The sequence below is a fragment of the Macaca nemestrina genome, chromosome 19 (genome assembly GCF_043159975.1).
Source record: "Macaca nemestrina isolate mMacNem1 chromosome 19, mMacNem.hap1, whole genome shotgun sequence".
In the NCBI taxonomy this organism is placed as follows: Eukaryota; Metazoa; Chordata; class Mammalia; order Primates; family Cercopithecidae; genus Macaca; species Macaca nemestrina.
In genome coordinates, this window is record NC_092143.1 from 45,260,662 (window position 1) to 45,286,655 (window position 25,994).

General features: G+C 48.6%; 1 protein-coding gene across 2 annotated transcripts in view; it reads left to right on the forward strand.

The window, feature by feature from the left end:
• Positions 1-14,650: 14,650 nt before the first annotated feature.
• LOC105499623 (lipoxygenase homology PLAT domains 1) overlaps positions 14,651-25,994 on the forward strand; it is a 183,781-nt gene continuing 172,437 nt past the window's right edge. The window contains exons 1-2 of one of the 2 annotated variants that reach the window (XM_011772351.3): positions 14,651-14,965; positions 22,945-23,059. In XM_011772351.3, the coding sequence (XP_011770653.2) occupies positions 14,836-14,965; positions 22,945-23,059 (245 nt within the window). In that variant the 5' untranslated portion in view covers positions 14,651-14,835. The remainder of the gene's footprint in view (positions 14,966-22,944; positions 23,060-25,994) is intronic. The other variant, XM_011772341.3, reaches the window with a different exon arrangement.

Genomic DNA, 25,994 nt, shown 5'->3' on the forward strand with positions numbered 1-25,994 from the left:
CAAAGCCACACAAACATGTCAGGATCTTACATCCCTGTGGCTGAGGCGCAGCCTGGGAAGCAATGTAAGAGGAATTTATCAACGGTGTTTCAAAAACTAGAGGAGCATGCTGAATGCTTTGGCTGGGAAACAGGTGAGCTGAGCTTTGCAGGATGTCTGCTCTGGATGCCCAGGGGAAGGCCATGAGCATGTTGTTGTTTCCCAGGGGAGAAAAGGTGCTGCTGCTCTGAGCTCAACACACGCCCTGACCTAGTCTCCTCCCTGTAACCAGGGCACCCTCCGGGAAGAGGCTAACTGTGGCTCAGCGGTCAGGTGAGGCCAGGCGAGGGGTGCACCGGTGGCCAGGGTGTGCCTTGTGCTATTGTTTAGAGGTCTAGTCAAACGAGGCCAGTCTGTGGAGGCTGATTCTATCCTACAGGGCATCCTAATAAACCCGTGTGATCGTCAAAGGGTAGACTACAGTAGGATGGCCTTCTGATGGACTGCATCAGAATCACCTGGGTGCTTGTTAAAACTGAACTGATAACCTGGGGGAGAGGTGGTGCCTAGGAATCAGCATGTGTGAGGCCCCTATCTGTTCCCTGAGCATACAACTGCTTGTGGTTCAGAAGTTGCCACCAGTTGAGTGGCCATGTATTGCTTGAAATTCAGACTAGAGCCTTGAGTAGGAAAAGAATGAAAGGAAGAATTCGGCACACAACCCAACTTCTGCCTTTTCTGTACATACAAATATAATATATAACCCGCTATGAACCTAGCAACAAAAATCAAGTGCTCGGGAATCTATAAAATTTACAAAACTGGTTTTGCTTTAACACGAACAAAGATTTCTTTTTCATTTGTAATTATGATAAATACACATAACATAAAATGTATCATCTTAACCATTTTTAAGTATACAGTTCAGTAATGGTAAGTACTTTCACATTGTTGTATATTCTGTCTCTGGAACTCTTCTCGTCTTGCAAAATGAAAACTTTAAACCCATTAAATGACAAGTCTTCACTTCCCCCTTCCCCAGCCCCTGGCAATCACAATTCTACTTTCTTTCTCTATGAATTTTACTGCTCTAGGTCCCTCATATAAGTAGAATCATATAATATTTGTCTTGCTGATGACTGGCTTATTTCACTTAGCATAGTATACCAAAGACTTCTTAAGTATAAAGAATCACTTAAGTGCAAGCAGTTCTCAAATGACATGAACTGTTCTGGGTGTCCCTAAAGCAGAAATCTGATTTTTGTTTTTGTTTTTGCCTTGGGCAGTTGTCCTGGGCTGGTGGTTGGGCCCTGGCTTCCTGAGACCTTGGCCTCTTTGCTGAGGAAGAGTGCAGACCTGGCCTTGCTCTGCCACCTGGGCTCCACTATCCTGGCCAGCATGTCCTGAGAGACAATAGCCTTGTCGATCATTTAGAAGTCTTTAGATATTTTCCCCTGCACAGTCTTTTCTGAGAACCTTTCTTTCTTTTTTTTATTTCAAAGGAAAAAAACCAAAACCAAAAACATACACTTCCATGACTTAGCTATTGACCACAATAGCCAGAAATCAGTGACTCTCTCTTCAGTCGAAGATGGTTCCCGTGGCAACAAATCTCTCATTTCTTTCAACTAAATGATCTGCTCAGCTTTGGGGTAAAAGTTCTGTTTTCTCTAGAATTGCCATTTGCAACCTTGTGTGCACATAGGAATCACCTGGAAGTCTTTATAAAACAATCCCCAAGCCAGGTCCTCAGCTTCCTGGAGAATCTGATTCAGCAGGCCTGGGGATAGGGCCTGGTGTCCTTATTTTCAAAGATCTCATTAAGTGGTTCTGTCTCACATGGTTGGGAATCATTACCCTAAGGCACGCGGTCTATGCCTTGGTGCACGCTGTAGTCGTCTGAAGAGCTTTAAGAAACACTCATGGGACCCCACCCCTTGACATTCTGAGTCAGGTGGCCTGAGATGTGACCTGAGTATTAGGATTTCACAAATTCTCCAGATGTTTCTAATGCGCAGCCAGCCTTGAGAACCACTATTCTAGGTCAGCAGTTCTCAAATTGGAGCCTGCCTCAGAATCTCTTGGAGAGCTCCTTGATTATGGGCCCCGCCCCAGGGTCTCCTTTGGTAAGGCCAGGGTGGAGCCTCTCTAACAAGTTCCCAAGTGATGCTGATGCCGCTCCAGGAACTGCTCTTGGAGGCTCCTGGCTCTAGATGAACCTTTACCGAGGTTGGCGCTGTTCTGCTGCCCTGTTCTTTTTCCTGGTTGGGGGTTGGTGGACCCTTCCTTCCCCAAGTCTGATTCAGGCCTGAGACTTCTTAAAGGTATCAGCTTTTCTTTTTCTGAACATTTTAGCATTCAGATAAATACTATGACATATTTTTAAAGCAAAGTAACATAGATTTCTTCTCCCAGGCCTAGGAGCCTCAGAGTCTGCCTGAATTAAAAATTTATCTGTGCCTAAGATTAGGATTCATTGTGTGATCTGAGCTAAGGGATTGGTAGGTCTGGAGCAATGGGTTCAGCCTGTGCCTGGGTGAGGGTCGCCTTGTGACCGGTGCTGGGTAGGATCTGAGTGCCACACTTGACCCTCTAGCAGAGGGAGGACCTGTCTGGCCCACCTGGGTGAAAGCCTGGCTTTCTGACGCAGACCCAGACCTCTGCCCACCTCCATATCTGTGCACAAACACGGAAGGTAGCAATGAGGAAACATACCACAGCACCAGGCCTGCCGTAAGCCCAGGAGCTAGGGTTCAAGCCTCACTTCTTTATGCATTTCCTTTTCTATCATACTTTGGAACAGGCTTGAGCTGAAACCAGAGAGTTAGTACCTGGTTTCTGCCTCAGTCTATTCTCCCTCCTCCAAAGATGCCCCCAGCAACGTGGGCAACTTCAGCCCCCATGAGAGCTCAGAATTCCACATTCAGCCACAAAGTTGACAAGAACCTCTGGAGAGCTGAAAGACTTATTAAAGGTGGAAATGGTTACTGTTTTACCGAAGCAGGGTGAAAACACAACTCACTTCTTAGGATCAAACCCAGCAAATTCACTCAGCCCCAAGGTAACCGAGGACTCAGTTGAAGGAAAATAATTTTGAGCCCCTGAAATAGAAGCTATAAAGCTGTGTATCAAGGGCCAACCATTTCGCTAACATCATATATCTCATGGCATTCGCTTTGATTTTAAATTCAGTTCTAGTGAACTTGGTACTGGTTTCTAGTGACAAAGCAAACTAAGAGAATGATGACAGGTGCTAGATAAAGCAAGAAGTGGCAGCTAATAGCCTAAATTGTGATGGCATTAAGAAGACCAAAACTAGCTTGTTCAATGACAGCTTGTCTTTAAAAACAACAACAACAACAACAAAAATACCACTACATTAAGGATAAGAAAATATAGCCAAGCATGATGGCTCACATCTGTAATCCTAGCATTTTGGGAGGCCGAGGTGGGAGAGCACTTGAACTCAAGAGTTGACGACCAGCCTGGGCAACATGGCGAAACCCTGTCTCAACAAAGAATACAAAAGTACACCTATAGTCAGTCCCAGCTACTCAAGAGGCTGAGGTGGGAGACTGGCTTGAGCCCAGGAGGCAGAGGTTGCAGTGAGCTGAGATCACACCACTGCACTCCAGCCTGGGTGACAGAGCCAGACCCTGTCTCAAAATAATAATTTAAAAATACCAAAACTAAATACATATCTCAGAAACCATCAAGTAGCCTGAGGTCATTGGTCGTTTAGTGGGGAAGAAAGGGAGGACATGTTATAATAACCCCGAGAGAAACATAGCATTTCAGCTCGGTTCACCCTGTGACATCCAGGACATGCAGAGGTAAAAAAATAAAAAATAAAAACGTTCCAACAATGCTCAATACACTGTCAAAGAAGGCAGGGCAGCGTTTTATCCACTTTTGAATTATTTCCATCCCCAAACACTTAAAATGCATTCACAAAAGGCTTGGTGCTTAAAAGATAAACCCTCCGTGACCTGGAAGTTCACATAAATGAAACAGTTCATGATCTGATGATGCAAGATAGGTGAGATGCGTAAACTGACTCTTTCTTTTTTTTTTTTTTTTTTAAAGACGGAGTCTCACTCTGTCTCCCAGGCTGGAATGCAGTGGCGTGATCTCAGCTCACTGCAACCTCTGTCTCTCAGGTTCAAGTGATTCTCCTGCCTCAGCCTCCCAAGTAGCTGGGATTATAGGTGCCCGCCATTATGCCCAGCTAATTTTTTGTACTTTTAGTAGAGAAAGGGCCACCATTTTTGCCAGGCTGGTTGTGAACTCCTGACCTCGTGATTCGCCCACCTCGGCCTCCCAAAGTGCTGGGATTATAGGTGTGGGCCACCGCGCCCAGCCAAACTCACTCTTTTGAACTTAACATTTTCCCCGTGACATTGGAGACTCTTCTGCTACCTCTCTCCTACGAAAAAAGGACAGTGGTGAGGACGGGTGGCGGGGGGACAAGCCCCTTCCACCTTGCCACCTCCAAGGGACTTTGCAGTGTGGGTGATTGTGTGGCTGGTCATCCTCTTTCTGCACCTCTGATTCTGCTTGTGTTGTCCTTGTTGTGTGGGGCAGGATGGTCAGGACTTCAGCTAGGGCTGTGCAGGCTCTACAGTGACTCAGGCCTGGGTGTTTTTTGGTGAATTTAAGAATATGACCATTTTTGGGGGGAAAGTGACACTTCTACTCTCTCCACACTTTCACCATCCATTTTCTTACTGGACTTGGCTGCAGTCCTGCAAGGAGGACAGGGCAGAGAGTAGCAACCCTCCTTGCCGAGGCCCAGAAAGATAGCATGGTATGCCCAGGGCACCTGTGGTGGGTGGCGGACGTCTCCTCTTGGGTGCCCAGGCTTCCTCAAGGTGGGAGGGACTGGAGGGCAGGGGATGGCGGCCAATGTCCCGCTCTAGCCCTCTAAGGCACCTTTTTCTCCCCTCTGAAGTTGTTAGGCTGATCTGGAGTCTGCTCCAGGCCCGGGCTTCACCCTGGCCTCGTGCCCTGCCCAGCACCTGTGTGGAGGGAACTGTTCATATTCATTCCTGTTTGGGGGCCAAGCTCAGGGCACCCGAACCAGCAGCCTTGGGTGGCTGAACCCAGTGGGACAGAAGGAGGCAGTTGTATCTGGCAGAGTTACCCAAGGCCACAGGCCTAAGCAAAGCAGGAGGGTGGGGCAAGCTGTGGTCAGGGACCGTGGTGCTGGCCCCCTGCTGCTCTGGCCATGTGGGAGGAAGCTGGGGGTTCCCAAGTGGCAGCTCCTGCCAGCCTACCCTGGACTCCTGAGCCCGTTCTCCTGTACTCTTCTCCAGTGGGACATCTGGCCCTCACTGTGGCTGGCTTCTGGGCAAGTCCCTCTGCTCAAGATCACTTTGTGGGGCAGCTGGTCCCCCCGGGGCTCCCACACTCTGCACATACAATTTAGGGACCTGGCAGGGTCTTGGTGGCCTATAGCTTCCCTTTCTGGACCCGACTAGCCTCCCATTAGAGAGCCATAACTCTTCTTCAATACAGTGTTGTTTGAACTTTGAAATATATGCATTTGTCTATGTATTTTCTTAAAAATTAACACTTTATCTCAATAAGCATACAATGGATTGTTCAATGGTACAGTTTGGAGCCAATCCCCTGCCACTTCCCTCCCCAAATAAAGTCAGGACAGACGCTGGAGTCAGCACGGAAGCTGTGGAAACCTTTTGCCCTGGAGCCAGGTGCCTGTGGCTGTGCCTGGGTATGGCTTCAGCCCAGGCTTGGTGTCAGTTTCCTGGCAGCACTGCCCTGGAGCCCGCATGAAGGCAACCGGATCTTTCCCTGAGTGGCTGGTGCACGGGCTCATTTCTGAGTGGCCTCCTGCATGTGAAGAAAAAGTGGCCAAGTGGCATCCCTCCCTTCCTCAACCCCTTCCCTCCCTTGCTTTCCTCTCAATGAGCCGAGTCACACTGCACCACGCTCCGTGCAGCCTTTCCCGATGGAAAAGAGAAGGGAGGCCCCAGATGTCCTTTGCTGGGATGTGGAGAAACACCATCTATATGAAAAGCCCCTTGCTTGCTCTTCTGATTTTCTCTCTCCCCTGGCCCTGGAGAGAAAGGCTGTGCCATTCAAAGACAGTTTGGGGACATGGGGGCTGCAGGCCTGATCTTATTTTAATGCAAATTTTGTTCTGGGAGCAGTGGTTTATACAAACTCCTGTAGCATAATTCCAGCTTGTGTGTGGCTGTCTTTGAGTAGTGATTCTGAAGTGATGACTGTGATGCTACACCTAAAAACATCATCAGGGTACTTTGTATCTGTCACTGTGTTTGAATGGCTCTCAGTTTCTATCTAATAAAACCAGTCAAATGGTTCATCTAGCAAAGACTCTGGCTGTGGCCATGTGTGTGTGTGTGTGTGTGTGTCTGTGGGTATGCATGTGTGTTTTTGTGTGTTTATGGGGATTGGGCTGCACTGGGCTGACAGCAGCACAGCCCAATGTGGGGAGCTGCCAGGTATTGTGAAGAGCCCATGGCCACCCTGGGCACACTTTTGGGCAGTGTTGGGGGCGGATGAGAATCAGGAGACCTGTGGGTAGCTGGCAGGAGTAGCCATCTGACCCAGGGAGTAGGTGGGCTCACAGTAGGGGCTTAGAGCCCAGATCAAGATCAAGATCAAGTTGAGTGGCATGCTAAATTGACAGTGTACAAAGGTGTACAACGACACGGAGAGAGGATTCTGGAGCTTCTGCAGGAGGAGGGAGGGCCCTTGAGGGCTGGAGTTACCTGCCTTGAGGGCTGGAGCTGCCTGGGGCAGGTGAGTTGGAGATGCACTCGTAACTGGAAGCAGATCCCATGGCTATGCAGACCTACCTTTCTCTAAGCAAAGCAGCTCTATCGAGGTCCAAAGTCACACTAAGGGCATCTGAGCACTAATTACCCATTTGTAGAGAGAGAGAAAACAAAACAAAACAAAACAAACAAAAAAAAAACTTCGTTCAATGCCAATCTCCTTGAGTGTATTTAAGACAGAATTATATCAAAAGTTTTTTGCATTTATGTGCAAAATACCTAGTTTGAGCCTGTTTGCCCCATGAAATGTAGTTAACATTGCTTGGAGTCCCCAGATCTGCGTCTTGGAAAAGCCCAAAGCCTTCCCCATGATTTCTGCAAATTCCCAGGGATTGGTGTTTCCACGACCCCACTGCCTTCAGACTCCTGCTTTTGGGCATGTTTCTGTTTTGTATTGTTGACCAACCAGATATTAGATGCCACCCTTTCCTTAATATCTGTGATGGTGTAGTGTGTCCCAGAGTGTGGTGGGAAGCAGTGGGAACAGGATCGAGACCGCTTCAAACATCCTGAAAAGGAGACAGCCCAGCTGTTGGCCAAGTTTTTGGTGTGGACACTCCTCATGACCTTGGCCTTACCCTACCTCTCTGGCCTCTCTCTTCCACCTCTTCCCTCTTGGCCTTCCTTTTCTTATCTCTCCATCTCCGCATTTCTCTCTTTGGAGCTATTGAATCATTCTCTGTTTGCTTGGTCTCCTGCTGAGCCTGGGTCTCTGCTCACCTTCCACCTTCCAAAGATATGTTCTCAAAGAAGAGCATTTCCTGTCTAAGATGAATTTTGGTGACAGCTGTAAGATGTTCAAATGTTCAAATGTTTCATTATGACAACTGTAAAATGTCAGACACTCAAGCAAGCAATGACGGAACCTAAGGATACTATTGGAGGGTCATCTCTGAGACCTGGGCATTGCCTTTTTTTTTTAGATAGGGTCTCGTTCTGATACTGAAGCTGGAATGCAGTGGGACAATCTTGGCTTACTGCAACCTCCGCCTACTGGGCTCAGGTGATCCTCCCACCTCAACCTCCTAAGTAGCTGGGACCATAGGTGTGCACCACCATGCCCAGCTAATTTTTCTATTTTTATTAGAGATGAGATTTTGCCATGTTGCCCAGGCTGGTCTCAAACTCTTGGGCTCAAGCCATCCTCCCGCCTTGGCCTCCCAAAGTGCTGGGATTATAGGCATGAGCCACTGCACCTGGCCTGTCTTCTGTCTATCATAGTAAGAAAAAGAGCTGACAAACAGGGAAGTGGAACTTCAATACATATTTTTGAATGAATGAATGTATGAACGAGCTGAAGATTAAAGGTGATTATAGTTTAATAAATATTTATCAAATACACATTATTTGTCACTTCAGTCATTCAACAAATATGTTTTGAACCCCTGCTTTAGGTCAAGCTACTTGAGTATTTGAGAATACAAGAGTTTGCAAATGCACATTCAATCACTGCGTTCATGGAACATAGTGTCCGACCACAGAAATACAGGTAATCAAAAAAACCTCATTGCTAAATGTTTTGTTATAAACCATGCTACAAAGGAACATGCAAGTGCTATGAGAGGCTCAGACAGGTAGCCCTGAACTGGGATTGAGCACCAAGGGGGGCTTCCCAGGAGAGAGGGTTAGCTAGGTGGAGTTGTGGGGGATGCAGTTCCAGGCAGGAGAGAGCTTAGGACGCTCATGGAAGGCCAGCGCGCTCCTACCCGGAAAAGGAGGGGGACATGGTGGGAGATAAAGTTGGAGAGCTGGACAGAGGTGAGACCCTGTGGGGAAAGGTGGCCCTATAACCGATACTGATTTTGATTTTAAGAGAATCAGCTAGTCCTTGAAGGGTCATAAGGAGGAAGAGGACATGATCAGACTGACACTGAAAAAGCTCACCCTGGCTGCAGTGTGAAATGTGAAACTGCTGGGGCCCAGAGTGCTTGAAAGGAGGTCATTTAGGAGGCTGCTGCTGGTGGTGAGGACCAGGGCGATGGGTGATGTAGGATGGAGCGAAGGGGATAGGGCTGAGAGCTCCCAAGGAGCCAGATGGATAAGCAGGCCAGTGACAGATGATGAGGGGGGTGGGGGAGGAAAGGGCTGTGTCACGGATGACGCTTCTCAGCAGGGACACGGAAGTCTAAGACATCAGTCCCACTTGAGAATGGGATTGCTTACAGGAGAGAGATCAGCAAGTGTAACTAGATACGAAGTGGGGAGTTTCAACCAAGGCATCAAGCTACGATACTGCCACTCTGTAAGGAGGCCCTAGACCACGTACAGAGCTTTCATACAAACCAGCTGAAAACCAGTTAAACTGTTCTTGGGCCCTTCTCAAAGATTAAAGGTATAAAAAGGATGACAGAACGCTGATAGAATCATTGATTTTTTGTTTTGTTTTGTTTTGTTTTGTTTGAGACAGGGTCTTGCTCTGTCACTCAGGCTGAAGTGCCGTGGCACCATCATGGCTTACAGTAGCCTTGACCTCCCAGTCTCATGAGAGTCTCCCACCTCAGCCTCCTGAGTAGCTTGGCTAATTTTTTTATTTTTTGTAAAGATAGGGCCTTAGTATGTTTCTCAGGTTGGTCTGGAACTCTTGGGCTCAAGTGATCCTTCCTCTTCAGCCTCCCAAAGTGCTGGGATTATAGGTGTGAGCCACCACACCTGATCCGCATTGATTTTTTAGAAGGATTTCATGGAGAAAACTGGGCTAGGAACCCCATCCCCAAGGTAGAGGTTGGGGGGTCAGTGCTTCCTCCTGACTCCAGGCTTAGTGAGAAGGGCTCTCACAGGGCCACCCAGAGAGTTTGCTGTGGATTCCCCCAGGTGGGTCCCAGAGCACTGGAGCTGGCACCCCACTATAGCCTGAGGAAGCTGAAGGGGCCCAGAGCAGCGGAGTTGGGCTGATAGAGGGTCAAACTGGGATCAGTCCTGGTGGTGGGGATGTGTGCTCAAAAGTCAGCTAGAGGTCTTTGGAAAGGGTAAGGGGACCTTGGCAGTGGGAGGCTGTGGGGTGTAGTTCTGGAGCAGAAGTGGAGGTGGGATCAGGAGAGGCCCATGTCAGGGGATCCTGGTCAGAGGGGAGCCTGGAAATAAACCCACAAGCCTTCCCACAGAAGAGTTGGCTTTAAACATCCGTGAGGACCGCAGGAATACGTAGAGTCCTCTCATGAGAGTGACCCAACCCTGTGGTGGGGGTGGCTGGGGCATATGTCAGAACCCGCAACTACCAAGAGCAGGAGGAGGTCAGCAGAACAGGAGGTGACTGGCCCCTTCCCTGGACAGCAGCTGAGCTGCCAGGCCTGGCTGAGGAAGAGACATGGAAAAGGCCGAGTTTCATGAACATCCAGTGTGGGCTCCTACGGGCTCTATACAGCTCTAATTGTTGACTTGAGACAATGTTTATCACTTTTAGGGTCTGTAAAACTTTTAAAAGATCTGAAAGTGATCCACCAAACTGTCACAGACCAAGGGAAGGACGGTTCTCACTAAGCAAAAATAAATGTGCTTTTTGTCGTGTCTGGGAGTCCTGCTTCTTAGAGGTACTGGGTACCGAAGTAATTACAAAATGATGAGCTGTGTGCAACAACTGAGGTATGAGCAAAGGAGAGAGGAACTTGAGGAGCTGGAGGAAGGTTTTACAAAAGTGACTGCAGACTGGGCCTTGGATTGCATGTTGGAACTTGCCACTGAGGGAAGGCAAGGCATTACAAGCAGATGGATCTGAATCTGAAGGTCAGCAAGAAATGAGTTTGCCTGTGGTCACACAGGGTGGGGTGGGGTGCAGAGGACAGAGGCAGCACTAGACTTCGGGGGGACTTTGCAAACAGGGCTAAGGAATTGGTCATTTGTTTCCTGGAAGAGAAGGTAACAAGGAAATAATGTGTCCTCACATCAATTTTCTGAAGAAATGATTCTTGCAGGTGAACTGTAGGAATTCCAGCCTGAGTGAGGTGGGAGTAATTTGCTGGGTGGCCAGTAGGGGTGTGATCCCAGTGAGAGAGGTGGGAGGAGAGGACTAAGGCAGTGGCACTGGAAAGAGAGAGGAGAGGTCTGATTCCAAAAATGGGGTCTGTCTGCCATTGACAATGAGGGGACTGGGTGTGCTTTTGATCGTGACAGTGAGGCCATCAGAAGAGGAGTGGGGTTGGTGGAAATGGGGCAGGTTGGAACCAGTGTGGTTGGAGAATGGGGTAAGGAGGTGAGAGCCTGCAGGCCTTGGAGACAGGTTACGGTTTTGTCCTAAGGTCAGCGAAAGCCACTGGAGCACATAAGCTGGGGAGAGACTTGATCTGATTTATTTTTAATAAAATCTGCTTTGAGCAGACTGGGTTGGAGGGGAGCAGAAGTGGTTGAAGGCTCAGTGTTCCAACGCTCTGAGTAGCTGAATCCAGGGAGAAGGCTTGCCCAAAGTGGCTGTGGGAACTAACATTTCAGAGAACCAGAAAACCACCAACCTCACAACACTGCCTCACTCTCCTGCTCCTAGGGGAGGAGATGCCTCATTTTGAGACTTCAGATTAGCTGGTTACCTTGAGAAATAAGGGGCATGTAGTCGGTGGGGAGCTGTGGTGGGAGCCGGAGCTGCCCGGACATGTGTGTATGTTATTTGCATCAATGTATGCTCACTATCACCACCTTCCCACTACATATTTGTAATTCACTCATTCATTTACTTTCAAAGGTCATGTTCCTTTTCTGCTAGGCACTGGAGGCACACAGGACTTGCTTAGAAAAACTGAAGTCTGAGGGAAAAAATAGGCAGTTGGGATAGAGTGAATCATTGGTCTCAATACTTCACCCCTCACTGTATCCACACCCCCTCCCATGTAACTTTACAGCCCCCAAAATCGAGAGCACTTCCTTGCCTCTTGACTCTGGGCTTAGATATGTGTTGATTTGTTATCCAAAGGGTGTCAGCAGATGTGATGTAACTAAACGTTGCTGCTAGTCCCAAACTCCTCGGCTCAAGCGATCCTCCTGCCTTGGCCTTCCAAAGTGCTGGGTTTACGGGTGTGAGCCACTGCACCCATCAGGCCTGTTTTCTGATCCTACAGTTTTACCTTTTAGAGAATGTTACATCAATGTAATCACACAACATGTATTTTTTCTGACCACTTTTCTGCACTTAGTATAGTGCTTTCCAGATGCATCCATGTTGTAGCATGTTTCCCTACTCCCTTCCTTCCTATTGTTGAGTATTATTGCCTGTACAGATGTACCTCAGTTTGTTTACCCACTGGCCAGGTGATGAACGCCTGAGTTTGTCCAGTTTTTGGTTATGAATAAAGCTTCTATGAACATTTACACACAGATCTTGTGTGGACATCCTTTTTCATTTCTCTTAGGTAAATACCAAGGAGTGGGATTTCTGGGTTGCATGGGTAGTATTTGCTTTGCTTTATTTTCCAAAGTGGCTGTACCATTTTACACTCCAACTAGCAGTGTGAGAGTTCTGGCTGCTCATGTCCCTATCAACTCTTGGTATTTGTGATGGTTAATTTTTGGTGTCAACAGGACTGGATTAAGGATACCTAGAGAGCTGGTAAGGCATGATTTCTGGGTGTGTCCGTGAGGGTGTTTCTAGAGGAGATTGGCATGTGAGTCAGTGAACTGAGTGGGGAACATGTGCCCTCAATGTGGGTGGGCACCATGCAATCCACTGGGGCCCCGACAGAGCAAAGAGGCAAAGGAAAGGTGAATGTTTTCTCTCTCTCCTGGAGCTGGGACACCCTTCTTCTCCTGTCCTTGGGCATCAGAACTCTAGGTTCTCCAGTCTTTGGACTCTGGGACTTGCCCCAGCACCCCCTCACCACCAGATTCTCAGGTTGTGGGCCTGGGACTGAGAACTACACCATGGGTTTCCCAGGTTCCCAAGCCTTCTGACTTGGACCCACCACACTACCAGCCTTCCTACGTCTCCAGCATGCAGACTGCCTGTTGTGGGACTTCTCAGCATCCATAATCCCATGGGTTAATGCCCCTAGTAAGCCTTCTTTCATATATCTATTGATCTGTCTACCCTAGTGGTTCTGTCACTCTGGAGAACCTTGAAATAATATAGAAATAATATGGAATTATTTCCCTGACCTCCTAGCCAGTGTGTTCCAGTACCATGGGATTCTCTAAAAATATTTTGATTTCAGCTTTTAAAATTCTAAGAAACAGCCGGGTGCAGTGGCTCATGCCTGTAATCCCAGCACTTTGCGAGGCCGAGGCCGGCAGATCACAAGTTTAGGAGTTCGAGACCAGCCTGACTAACATGGCGAAACCCTGTCTCTAGTAAAAATACAAAAATTAGCTGGGCGTGGTGGCGCGTGTTTGTAATTCCAGCTACTCAGGAGGCTGAGGCAGGAGAATCACTTGAACCCGGGAGGCAGAGGTTGCAGTGAGCTGAGATCACACCGCTGCACTCCAGCCTAGGCGACAAAGCGAGACTCTGTCTCAAAAAAGAATTCTAAGAAACGTTTTGTTGTCTTTTCCCTGAATGGGTACTCGTGTAAAATGAGTTTTCTCAGTAGATTCCTAGTGATCCTTAAAGGAAGGACTCTTCCTAAAGAATCCAGGTGTGTAAACAGCAGCGGTCAAACCACGTATTGCCAGAAGGGGGCGCGCGTCACCCACCATTAAACTTCACTCCTGGTCCTCAGCGGACTTTGAGTTGCCTCAAGGGCGGCCCCTCAGCTGAATAGGGAAGGAGGGGAGATTGATCTTTCCTGGGTGGGAACGTTCGGGGTTAGAGATGCCTCCCCCAGTGGAAGATTTGAATGGCTCCAAACAGCAGGGCAGGACCAAAACTGCCCCAGGCTGCCGGGTAGGCATGTGAGTGCAGACTGCTGCTCAGGCTTCCCCTCCAAGTCCTCTCCTCCTCTCCACCTGAAATTCCCCTTTAGAGTCACTACTTTGGCTTAGAGGACAAAATCACACGTGTTGCTTGTAGAGGGCTCCTGTCAGCACACCTAACATACCTGGGAAGCAATGCAGGGCCCCTCAACATAGCTGCACATGAAAGTCACCAGGAGCTTTGCAAACTGGAGCCCAGGCTGCGTCCCAAACCAAGCAAATCAGAATCTTTGGGGGTGGGACCCACGCATTAGTATTCAACACCTCTCCGGGGGATTCTGGTGTGCAGCCAGGGCTGTGCGACCTGGGATAGGAGCTTGCTGAGACTCTCCTGTGAGTCCAGGTGAGCTGATCGAGTTCGTGAGTTCACCTGGGAAGGCATCAGCTAAGATGATGTTTAAACTTTAGTGCATATAAAGCTCACCTGGCAGGGGCAGTGGGGAGAGTTGTCTGAGTGTCTGTGAGAGGTGCCCTAGCTTTCCTCGTGCCCAGCGGCCACTTCTGGAAGCCCGCAGTCTTGAGGAGATGGAAGCAGAGAGAGAGAACGAGAAGGATCCAGTGAGAACCCCGCCTGCTCCGTAAGGCGATCAGACGTCATGAATAATGGAGAGAAACGGGGGCCTCTGAGTCCTGGGAGCCTGGCTGATTCCGGGACCCCGCCTTCCTCAGGAGGGTCCCGTGTGGGCTGTGAGGCTTGGGAGATCTCCTGGGTGAGGAGCCCTCACCTGTCCCTGGGGTGGCCTGGAGGGATCCCAGGTGGCCCCCTGGCTGTCAGGCCAGGTGGGAAGTGGACGCCAAGGGCTCCGTGTCACCTGATTCTCCATGGGGAGGAGAGGGGGCTGTGGGGAGGGGAGAGGGGAAGGAGGCCAGCCTGCCCTGAACGCCATGAATAAGTGATGAGGCCCAAGGAGAAGCCCCAGGACAGGTACAGAGGAGGAGGTGGCTCACCAGAGGGTGGTGGGAGGGGACAGGCACAGGAGGTTCAGAGATAAGGCACTGAGGTTCAGCTCAGGAGCCAGAGAGGGCAGAGGGAACAGCCTCTTGGGCACGGGGAAACCAAGAAAAGGGGGTACTCTGGCCCACCCAGGCCTGAGCTACAGGAGGGCCGTGGGCGCCAGAGCCCAGGGAGGAGGTCTCAGGTTCCCGCAGGTGTGAGGAGGCGGCACAGTGAGCCCGCGAGCGCTGGGAAAAGGCAGCTGACAGAATGATGCCCCAGAAGAAAAAGCGGAGGAAGAAGGACATCGACTTCCTGGCCCTGTACGAAGCAGAGCTGCTGAACTACGCCTCAGAGGACGACGAGGGGGAGCTGGAACACGAGTACTACAAGGCCAAAGGTGCGGGGTCCCAGCCTGGGGGCGTGGGTGGTGCAGCTGGCTGCGGTGGGCGGGGGTCTGTTCCTGGCTGTGGGGGAATCATTCTAAGATTTTGGAGCAAGCCCTTTCTCACTGATTATCCCATGTGTCTATCCCACATCCCCTAGGAGTAAGAAGGCAGGCATTATGCGGGGTGGTGGGGTCCCTGTTGTGCATACAGGTGGAGCTACTTGCCTTTAGCCCCCGATTCTCAGTGGAACAGAATAGACTAGAGCCGCAGTGCCCCACGGCCCCATGTTCTCCAGCTCCTGAACGTCCCCAAAGCCACATTCCAGTCTAGTCCCCGAGAATGTGGTCTGCATCAGGCAGAGCACCCTGAACTGCCGGGGGCATGAAGGGATGTCTTGGGGAGGAAGCCTGACCCCTCATCCTACGCCCACGGTGGTTGATGGAGACGGGGAGCTTGGGACTTTGCAAGGAGATGTCCGTCCCATATGTAGAGGGCAGCCGGTGCTCTGGACCCCAGGGCCTTGTCCTTCTAGTCCCATCTTTCCCTGGGCCACACGAGATCTGCTTGAAATTGCTCTAACTCCTTGCCAGGTAAACCAAAGAAGAGGTCAACTGTGACCCTGGAGCTGGTTTTGGCCTGCAAAGTTTAAGTTGTTTTTTTCCTTTCCTGTGTTTTGAAATCTTTTTGTCTGTGAATGCCGATAGGCTGTGGACATCCAGTTTATCACAGTCTCCACCACTCCCTGTCATCTCATACTAGGTCTGGTTTACTCATTGGTGCTGCCTGCCTGGTCTCTGAAGCCACTTAAATTCTCAGTGCTGACTCCAAAGTGGCTCGCTAGTCCCTGCAAGCACCATATTCATCCATGCATTCACTCACTCATTCATTCAACAAGTATTTATTGAATGTGTGCCCTGTGCCTGCCCATGGCCTTGTTTGTCCTTCCCTTTCTCCCTCTTCCTGTCCTCACTTTGAAAGCCCAGCTCAGATCCCATCTCTTCCATGAAGCCCTCCTTGATTCCAGTCCACCACGAGTTCCCTGATTATACCCAATTCATAATTGTTCCATTGTTTCCTGCAAAGCTGGCGTGTCTGGCTTGCAGCCACAGACACCCTAAACTCTGTGAGGGCGGGGCCTTGCTGTACTTGTCTTTAGTCCTCTTTGTTCAGCCCCTGCGCAGACCTGGGCTCAGAGGAGGTGGTCTCAGCTGGGGTCAGGAAGGCTGTGGCCCCTTTCCAGTTACAGGATCCTGGGCATCTCCAGGGATAGAAGTGGGGGCTGTAGTAGACGGAAGTGGGCCCAGGACAAAGGAAGCATTGGCCACCTTCTAACAGCACACATGCCTCAAGCTCTGACCCTCTTGTGAGGAGAGGGGCTGGGAGGTGAAACATCGGGGAGGCATCCCCACCATATGTGCTTGGCTTCCCAGGTGACTCTCCCCAGCCACCGTGACTGCTGGTGAGATCATTCTAGAACCTCTCACAGCCAGCACACTATAGACTTTTGTTTATAGGCTCTGCATGCCTCAGCGTGGCCACAGTGATCCTTCTTTTTATCCTTTCCGAAGCCCTTTTACTAATGTTCTCATGTTTGATCCTTAAGATCCCTGAGCACAGTCAAGGCAGGCAGATTAGTATACTTCACAAGTTAAAAGAGTGAAGCCCTGAGACATTAAGTGACTTGAGCAAGGTCACAAACAGGATGGACCACAAGGACCTCAAATATCTTTTTCCAGGCAAGTGCCCCATTTCATCTCATGATTCTGCCAAATAGGATCATGCACCATGCGCCAGGCACTGAGCTAAGCACTTTATTCATGTTAACCAATTTCATCTTCACGATGACACATTGAGGCAGATGTGTTATATCTTTTTTTTTTTTTTTTCAGTTGAGGAATCTGAAGCACAGAGAGGTTAAGTAACTTGCTCAAGATCACACAGCTAGTAAATAGCAGAGTTAGGATTTGAATCCGGCTGATCTGGCTGGTCCTTGCTCTTGTACTGCCCAATTTTGACTGCAGTAAAAATAGCTGGAGAAGAGCAAGTGGAGGTGGGTGCCACGCTGACATTTCTAAGGGAACCATGGACTGTCCTGTCTGTTGCAGGGTACTGCCTATAAATGTGGATGATGCTAATGGTGGTCACATGCTGAGCTCCAGCTGTGCTGTCATCGTCATCCTCAGTGCTAGAACAACGGGTCCCCTACTTCCTTTGAACTCTGGGTTCTGGTGTTAGATGGAGAGTCTTGATGAGTGTGATGGGGAGGAAGAAGGAGGGAAGAAAAGCCTAGGTGTTCCTTCTCTCTTCCTTAGGCTGCCTTCTGGCTACCCTGGGGTTCCCCAGTAACCAGAGGGAGGAGAGCAGCTCCCTCAGTGCTTTGAGGGCAGGCTGAACCAGGCACATTGCTCTGTCTCCTAAGACAGGGCCCATGATGGGAAGAACAACCCATTCCAGAACTGGAGAGTAGAAGGGGCCTCAGAGGCCATCCCGCACAGGCTTCCAGCCCCGGAGGCATCTCCTCTCCTGCATCCTAGACAGAGTCCCCCAGCATCTGTTGGGATATAAATTTTGCAAGGCAGCTTCCTTGGGGATGTTGTCAATGGAAATGATAGCAATGATTTCTCTTAGTCCATTGTTGTTGCTATATCAGAATACCTGAGACTGGGTGATTTATAAAGAACATACATATTTTTTTTCTTCCTCAAAAGTTCTGGAGGCTGAGAAGTCTGTGATCAAGGTGCCAGTATCTGGTGAGAACTTTCTTGCTGTGTTCCCACGTGGCAATAGGCAGAAGGACAAGCCCCTTTATAAGGGCACCTAATCCCTTTCATGAGGGGGAAGCTCTCATGGCCTAATCACCTCTTAAAGGCACCACCCCTTAATACTATCACAATAGCAACACCTGAATTTTGGAGAGGACACATTCACACTATAGTAATGGTGATGATGATGATAGTAACCACTTATGAAATGCCTATCTTTTCATGCAACTGTGGAAGAATGTCTATAAGGTAAATTCCCAGAAATGTAAATTCTAGGTCAATGAGTTTAAGCATTGAAAGCTATTTTACTTAATCCTTATCACAGTCCTTCAAGGAGGAATTTATTCCCACTTCAGAGATGAGGAAATTGAAGCTTAGTAAACCATTTGCTTGAAATCACATAGCCAGTAATGGTAGAACTGGGCTTCAAATCCTGGTCAGTTTTGTTCCCTATTCATTCATTGATTGTTTCATTCATTCATATGATCATTCATTCATCCAGGTAATTATTTGAGTACCTCTCTTGTGCTGGGCTGTTGCTAAGAGCAACATTCTGTTGCAATTGACAATTCAAACTGACTAGGAGACTTTATTAGAGGGGGTCTTCCCATCTGGAGTCCAACAGAATTCTGTGTCCTCTACAAGGTATCTGTTTTCTAAAGATAGTTCTTCAGTTATTTGAATTGAGTTTTTCTTTAAATTATAATTTTAAAATTGAGCAATAATGTATATACAGTACAAAACTTATGAAGGTACAGTAACACATTTTTACATATGCATACACTTGTGCAACCACTATTCAGATCAGAATATGAAACATTTCCAGCCCCCAGAATGCTCCTTCACACCCCTTCTCAGAGGCAACAAATCTCCCGATTCTGTCATCATAGATTAGTCTTTTTCTTGTTCTTAAACTTTTTTTTTTTTGGAGATGGAGTCTCACTCTGTCACCCAGGCTGGAGTGCAGTGGTGCGATCTTAGCTCAGTGCAAACTCCACCTCCCAGGTTCAAGGAATTCTCCTGCCTCAACCTCCTGAGTATCTGGGATTACAGGTGCGTGCCACCATGCCCAGCTAATTTTTGTATTTTTAGTAAACACGGGGTTTGACCATGTTGGTCAGGCTGGTCTTGAACTACTGACCTCGTGATCCGCCTGCCTCGGCCTCCCAAAGTGCTGGGATTACAGGTGTGAGCCACCGCTCCTGGCCTGTTCTTGAACTTTTAAATGGAATCATACAGTGTACACATTTGTGTGGGTCTAGCTTTTTTTTCAGCATCATATCTGATTTATCCATGTGTGACACATTATATAGTTTGTTCTTTTTTTATTGCTGATTACTATTGCATTTGATACATACACCACTGTCTGTTTAGCCATCCCATTGTCAATGAACATTTGGGTTATTTCTGGGGTTTTTTTGTTTGTTTGTTTTTTGTTTTTTGCTATTACAAGTAAAGCTACTACAAATCTGGTACACATATTCTGATGAACACATGTTCTTGTTTCTCTTAGATTTATAATTGGAAGTGGAATTGTTGGGTCACAAGTGAGCATATATTTAGTTACCAGTGCTTGGATCAATTTACATGTATGAGAGTGACAATGACTCCACATTCTTGCCCATACTTGGTATTGTCAGTCTTCTTATTTTTAGCCATTCTGGTGGGTACATGGCAGTATCTCATTGTAGTTTTAATTTGCATTTCCCTGATAAATAGGCTGAGAACTTTTCCATATGTCTATTGTCTATGTGGCTATCCTCTTTTGTGGCATGCCTGTTTAAGTCTTTTGTCCATTTTTCAACTTTATTGAGGTATAATTTACTTATAATAAAATGCATCTATTTTAAATGTTCTGTTTGATGAGTGCTACATTCTTGCATCCACTAGGAAATCAATATATGGACCATTTAAATTGGCCCTCAGGGATTCCCTGTGTTCCTTCCCAGTCAATTCCCCTTACTTCTGACCCCAGGCAACCACTTTTCTGCTTCTTGCTACAATGGATTAGATTGGTCTCTTCTAGAGTTTCATATAAATGACATGATAAAGTATGTCGTGTTTTGGGTCTGACTTCTGCATAGAACGCACGTGAGAGTCATCTGTATTGTACATCAGGAGTTCATTCTGTTTTATTGCTGAGTAGTAGTCCGTTGTACGGATGTACCACAGTTCATTTATCTATGCCCCTGTTGATGGACGTTTAGGGTGTTTCCAGTTTGGGTCTATTAGGAATAAAGCTGTTATGAACATTTGTGTGCAGTTCTTTGTGGGGACATGCTTTCATTTCTCTTGGGTAAAGACTTAAAAGTGAAATTTCTGGGTATTAAGTGTACACTTATCTTCTTAAAAACTTGTTGCCCATTGAAAAAGTAGTGTGGTTTCCTCTTTTTCTTATTGATTGATGTGAATTTTTGGTATCTTCTGGCTCTGAGTACTTTGTTGGATATATGCATTCCAAATACCTTCTCCTAGTTTGTGGCTTGCCTTTCTCTCGATGGTCTCAATTTTAATGAAGTCCAGTTTGTCCGTTTTTTTAATGGTTTGTGTCCTGTTTTTTTTTTTTTTTTTGAGACAGAGTCTCGCTCTGCTGCCCAGGCTGGAGTGCAGTGGTGTGATTTCAGCTCACTGCAAGCTCCGCCTCCTGGGTTCACCCCATTCTCCTGCCTCAGCTTCCCGAGTAGCTGGGACTACAGGTGCCCGCCACCATGCCTGGCTAATTTTTTTGTATTTTTAGTAGAGACGGGGTTTCACCATGTCAGCCAGGATGGTCCCGATCTCCTGATCTCGTGATCCGCCCGACTCGGCCTCCCAAAGTGCTAGGATTACAGGTGTGATCCACCATGCCCGGCCTTGTGTCCTGTTTAAGAAGTAGCTGTGTATCCCAGAATCAACTATTGACCTAGTTTTTCATTCCTCTCCTATGCCTCTCCAATGCTCCTCTCCTTTTCTCCAAACTAAGCATTTTCCTGTGTCTACGTCTTCTCTCATGTGGTGTGGTTCTAGAATTCCCACCAGGCTGGTCATTCTCCTGCAGGCATTTGGTTTGGGAATGCCTTTATGTACAAGCTGTGTGGGCAACTCGTCAGGTCCCAGGTCTGCTGAGAGGAGTCAGGAGTGAGCTCCAGGGGCTGATCAGGCTCTTGTGGTATAGACTATTAAGAATTAAGGCTTTGCTTATCACAAGAGACAAGGAGTTGTGCAAATATATGGCTGCTTTTCTCTCCCTAAAGGTGCCTTGATGGGAACTTCATCAGAACCAAGGACATCAAAAGGTCCACTCACCCCAAAACACTCCTGCTCCTGGTGCCTCCCAGGCCTGTAAGGACCACATGAGAATGAGAGGTGTCCTGAAGGCTCCTGGAATAGCAGTGGATCGTGTGCTTGTTAGTTGAGCTACATCTAATCTGCCAAAAGAACAAACTCTTAGCTCTCAGAGTTGAAATGGGCTTTTCAGTATGAACAATAGTTTTAAAACCAGGCTACTATTTGTTGAGTTTCTTCTATGTGCCAGAGGCTTTCCATGCATCATCTCTAATCCCCAGAATGCCCTGCAAACCAGGTAAGATCGTCCAGGTGTTACAGAGAGGCTGGCACTTGTCCAGGGTCACCTTGCTCAAAGTGGAGGAGCCAGTGGCTGCATCCAGGTCTCTGTGGCACTAGAGTCCGGCACTTTCTACCAGCCCACACTGGCTCTGGGCATGCTGAAGTATGAAGGATATCTGTAAAGTACCTGCCAAGGTGCCTAGCACACAACAGCACACTCCACGTTATTTATATTTCTCCTTCCTCCCTGATTCCCCCTCGCACTTGCCACTTGTGCCCTCTGTGGAATGGGCTCTGAATTGACAGGTCTAAATAATGAATGTCTAACTTCAAAATGTCCTCCTAACCAGCCTGGCATCTTTGGGGCAGCTCAAATATACTCAGCATCCGGTTGGGGATCTGCTCTGAGACGACCGGAAGTAGAAATAATAATAGGTTTGCCGTAAAAATCAGGTACAATCATATACGTAAGCCCTTAGCTCAGGGCATATAGTAAGCAACCACTCAGTGTTGTTTATTACTACAATTATTAAGTACTGGTATTAATACAATCCAGTGATGTGGTGGGCATTGATCATATGCCCCAAATATTTAAAACACCCTCCCCAAATTTTGCTGACTCTTCACATTGTAAATTCCATCTTCCCAACGTGGAATTATGATTTTTCTCAGCCTTCTGTGGTGCAGATATGTACCTTAGATTTCCAGAACTGTCTGTTCCAGTGCAAGATTTTGATTCAGAAGTGAGCATCATAATGGAATGAGCTGGGGACAAGGAATTATTTTTGAGACATGAGTAGCAGAAGGACGGGGAGGTGATGGTGGGCTGCGTTCTGCTCTTGGCAGAGGTGATGTGGCTCTGGGGTGGCTGGTAGCAGCAAACTTCCCCAGGTTCTGTGCTGTGATTCCAGGAGTTGCTTCTGGAAATAGGTAAAGGGCACGTGCCTCCAGCCTTTCCAAAACTTCTGTAAGCCTTCTAATATCCCTATTGCATCCTGCTTGCTTCACTTGGCTGGAGTAGATTCTGCTGTCTCTAAGAATCCAGATGCATTCTTGCCTTCTCTCTCCAGGAAGTGGATAGGGCTCCAATTGTACTGATGCCCTGAATAAGAAAGGTGTTGATAGTAAACAGAATAAGCTTCAAGGGGTTGAGGAGAGAGAAATCAGAGCCCCTGACAAAGAAGGACTCCCTGCAAAGCTCTGCACACCCAGCCCTGGGACAGCTTATTCTGAGACTGAAATGTCAGTGCCCAGGAGGTCATGGGAGGTGAGAGCTGGCCACAGTCACCTTGTGTAGAGGGCAGAGAGGAAGCTGGGAGCTGGGTGCAGGCTCCGAAGAAGGCCATGTCTAGGAGGGTATCAGTGTGTTGTGCTGGAAAGATTACGGAATGGGCATCTGGAGGCTTTGGGCTGGGCTCTGGTGTTGATACTGTGCAGGGCCTGCCCCCTTGCCCTCAGCCTCCTCGTGTGCAAAATGAGTGCATGGTTTGAGTGTGAAGTTTCGGTCTTGCAGCAGGACATATTGTGGGTCTCACCATGGCTCAGAGGCCTACAGGATGCAGCAGGGATTCCCAGAGTCCTTTGTGCTTGGGCCTCCCCAGCAAGGGCTGGCTTCTCCAGGCCCACACAGGATTCCGGTTTTTTTCTGAGCCTGCAATCTGTTTCCTCCTCTCCTCCTCCAGTGTACGAAGTGGTCACAGCCACGGGGGATGTTCGCGGTGCAGGGACGGATGCCAATGTCTTCATCACGCTTTTTGGAGAGAATGGGCTCTCTCCCAAACTCCAGCTCACCAGCAAGTGAGTACGCACTTGGCCTTGGTGGGATCCTGGGCCATTAGTCTTGTAGATTAAGTTCTGGAACCCAAGGGTGGCCTGCTTCTCTGAGGAGAAGGCACATCTGACCACAGGTGTATTAAGTGGTATGAAGCCTCTGCTAATGACAGACCGTGTACCAGCCGGGGATCTCCCGGTGACCTCCTGTGCACCTCCCCCAGCTCCTCTCTTGATTTTTGTGAACAGTAATGCCTCCTATGGATCTCAGAATTGCCAAGAATCCATATTAGCTGTCCCTTAGTTCCATGTGACTTTGGCCCAGTCTCTCTGCACCCAGGGCCTTGGTTTCCTCATATATCATCACACAGATATCGGGAAGACCATGTATGTGAGGGAGCTGTGAGCACAGACTACTCTGCACCGAGGTCTCACCAGGGACCAGTGTTTTGTTAAACCTGCCTGCCAGCCAACGCACACCCAGCTCGCCGTAGGGATTGCTTGTGTCTGTGCTTGTGTGTGTGTATGCTTTGTGTGCTCTGTTTTATTATAACTAGTGAGAGTTAGGACTGTTGTCTCCTTTGGATCCTTTCCCCCACTGCACGCACGCATACACCAAAGAACACACAAAACCTGAGAACATGTTAGCAGACGAATGGGATTTCAGAGACGTTTAGGGCCTCAGGAGTGGTCTGCTCAGCTGGCTTTCAAAATGTGCTGAATGGAACAGAATTGATCAGCTGGTTCTGGGGCCATGAAACATTTGAAAACTGCAGCTGTATTCTAATCTGCTCACGGAGAAACCGAAGCCTAGAAAGGCGTGAGTAGCTCAGAGTCATGGAGGCTTTCAGTGGTGAAGCTGGTCCTTAAACCCCACATTTATTTATTTATTTATTTTTTATTTTTTTATTTTTTGAGCTAGAGTCTCGCTCTGTTGCCCAGGCTGGAGTGTAGTGATGCAATCTCGACTGACTGCAACCTCTGCCTCCCAAGTTCAAGCGATTCTCCTGACTCAACCTCCAGAGTAGCTGGGACTACAGGCGTGTGCCACAATAACTGGCTAATTTTTTGTATTTTTAGTAGAGATGGGGTTTCACCATGTTGGCAAGGCTGGTCTTGAACTCCTGGCTTTAAGTTATCTGCCCGTTTCAGCCTCCCAAAGTGTTGGGATTACAGGTGTGAGCCACTGTGCCTGGCCTTCAAACCTCCATTCTTGATGTAGACAATTCCCTTGACCACATGGCCCTATGGTCCCAGGGGGTGTGAGGAAGACGCTCCTTAAGACATCCTGGTGCTCCAGATTGTGACTCTGGAGTAAATGGCCTGGCACTTCCAGGGCTGGCAGAGGAAACTGTAGAGGCCAGGAGATCCCTGCACCCTGTATCTTGCAGGCTGGCCAGGCCCCATGTGACATGGGCTATAGCATCTGTGCTGCTGCATTGAGGCAGGTGTAATGTCCCATTTTATCCATTTCTGCAGAACAGGGTACCTGCCTTCTTGTACCGCTTACACTGCAGCTTGACTCGCTTGTGGAAGTCTTTCCATCCGATGATGTGGGCACGGTAAAGAGAATACATGAAACCTCCATCCTCTTTGCCATGTGCTCCCAGGGTACACAGCTGTAGGGAGAAGCCACAAACACTAGGGAGTTGCCCGGTTGGTTTCTGAAGTTCCCAGCTTTTCCTTTTAAAACCAAATTAATCCTTTTCTCCTTTGATGGTGGTCTTCACTGCCTTCCCTCCTTTCACACATTCAGTATCCTCAGATTCTTCCCCTTTTTCATTTGCCAAAACGTCTTCTCAGGAAGGGCCCCTGAGCCACCCTTTATAACATGGCATGGATTTCCACTGAACCTCCATTCCCAGGAGTCTGGGTTCCAGCCTTCCCTCTCATGGGGCCCGAAGGGGATCTAGGACATGAATGAGCTGGCAGGGCTGGGACCTCCTGGCTTTGCTGAGATCCCATGGGGCAGCCCTGGGGATGGGAATCAACCCTCCCCAATTACCCCAGGGGTTGGCCCCAGAGACTGGTGGTAGTCTCTGTCTATATCTGGGCCATGTTCCAGGTCGGGCAGCAAGAGCATAGGTCTGGCCAAGGCCCCAGTCCAGCTGATCAGGAGTGCTCTAGAGCAGACTGGGTGGTCTCAGTGACGGGGACACAGTTCGGAGTCCCAGCTGTGGGGCTGGAGAGGCTGGAGAGGGACTTTGAGGAGGGATGGAGGGAGCTGGAGGATGGGCCGGGGGAAGGTCTGCTCTGCGCTGCCAGCATCTCTCCCAGTTCTGTGTATATAGTCAGAGCTCAGCAAAGGCCAGTGGTATCAGTGTGGCTAGAGTGAGACTTTAAAGGAACAGACACTTAATCTGGGTCTTAAGTGGTGAAAATAACTCAGATGAGAGAGAGAGGAAGAAAGAGCGTCCTTTAGACTAAGGGAAACAGATTGCCTAAGTCTGGAGGCAGCGACGAGCCCTGCGGGCTGATGGGGGCAGAGGAGGCCTGTGACTGGGAATGTGGGACCATGTTGATGGGCAGGGAGGGGGAAAGTCAGAAAGGTCTGGAAGGTCAGGCTGAAGAAGGCCTTGCCGGAAAGCTGACTAGTGGAGGTTCAACTTACTGTATCAACAGAGATCATCTGAGCATAGTGAGCAGGAGGAGTGGGGAAGGAGGAGGCCAGAGTCTGTCTATGACAAGAACTGAGAAAAGGCCTTCAAAGAGCATTGAAGACATGGTCCTTGCTATCTAAGATCTTTCCATTCGAGATGGAAACTGCAGGTTTGGGAGGGGCATTGCTTTCTGAGGAATTCTGGGCTGCCCTTGCAACCCAGAACATATGGCAGCTGAGGTTCCCTTGTTCCATGAGGTTTAGATGCAGTTAGCTCAGGCCATCGGCTGCCCCACCCCATCCTGGGATCTGGCTGAGAATGTCCACTTCCCACAGTCTCCTCGCACCTCACTGTCTGCTGCC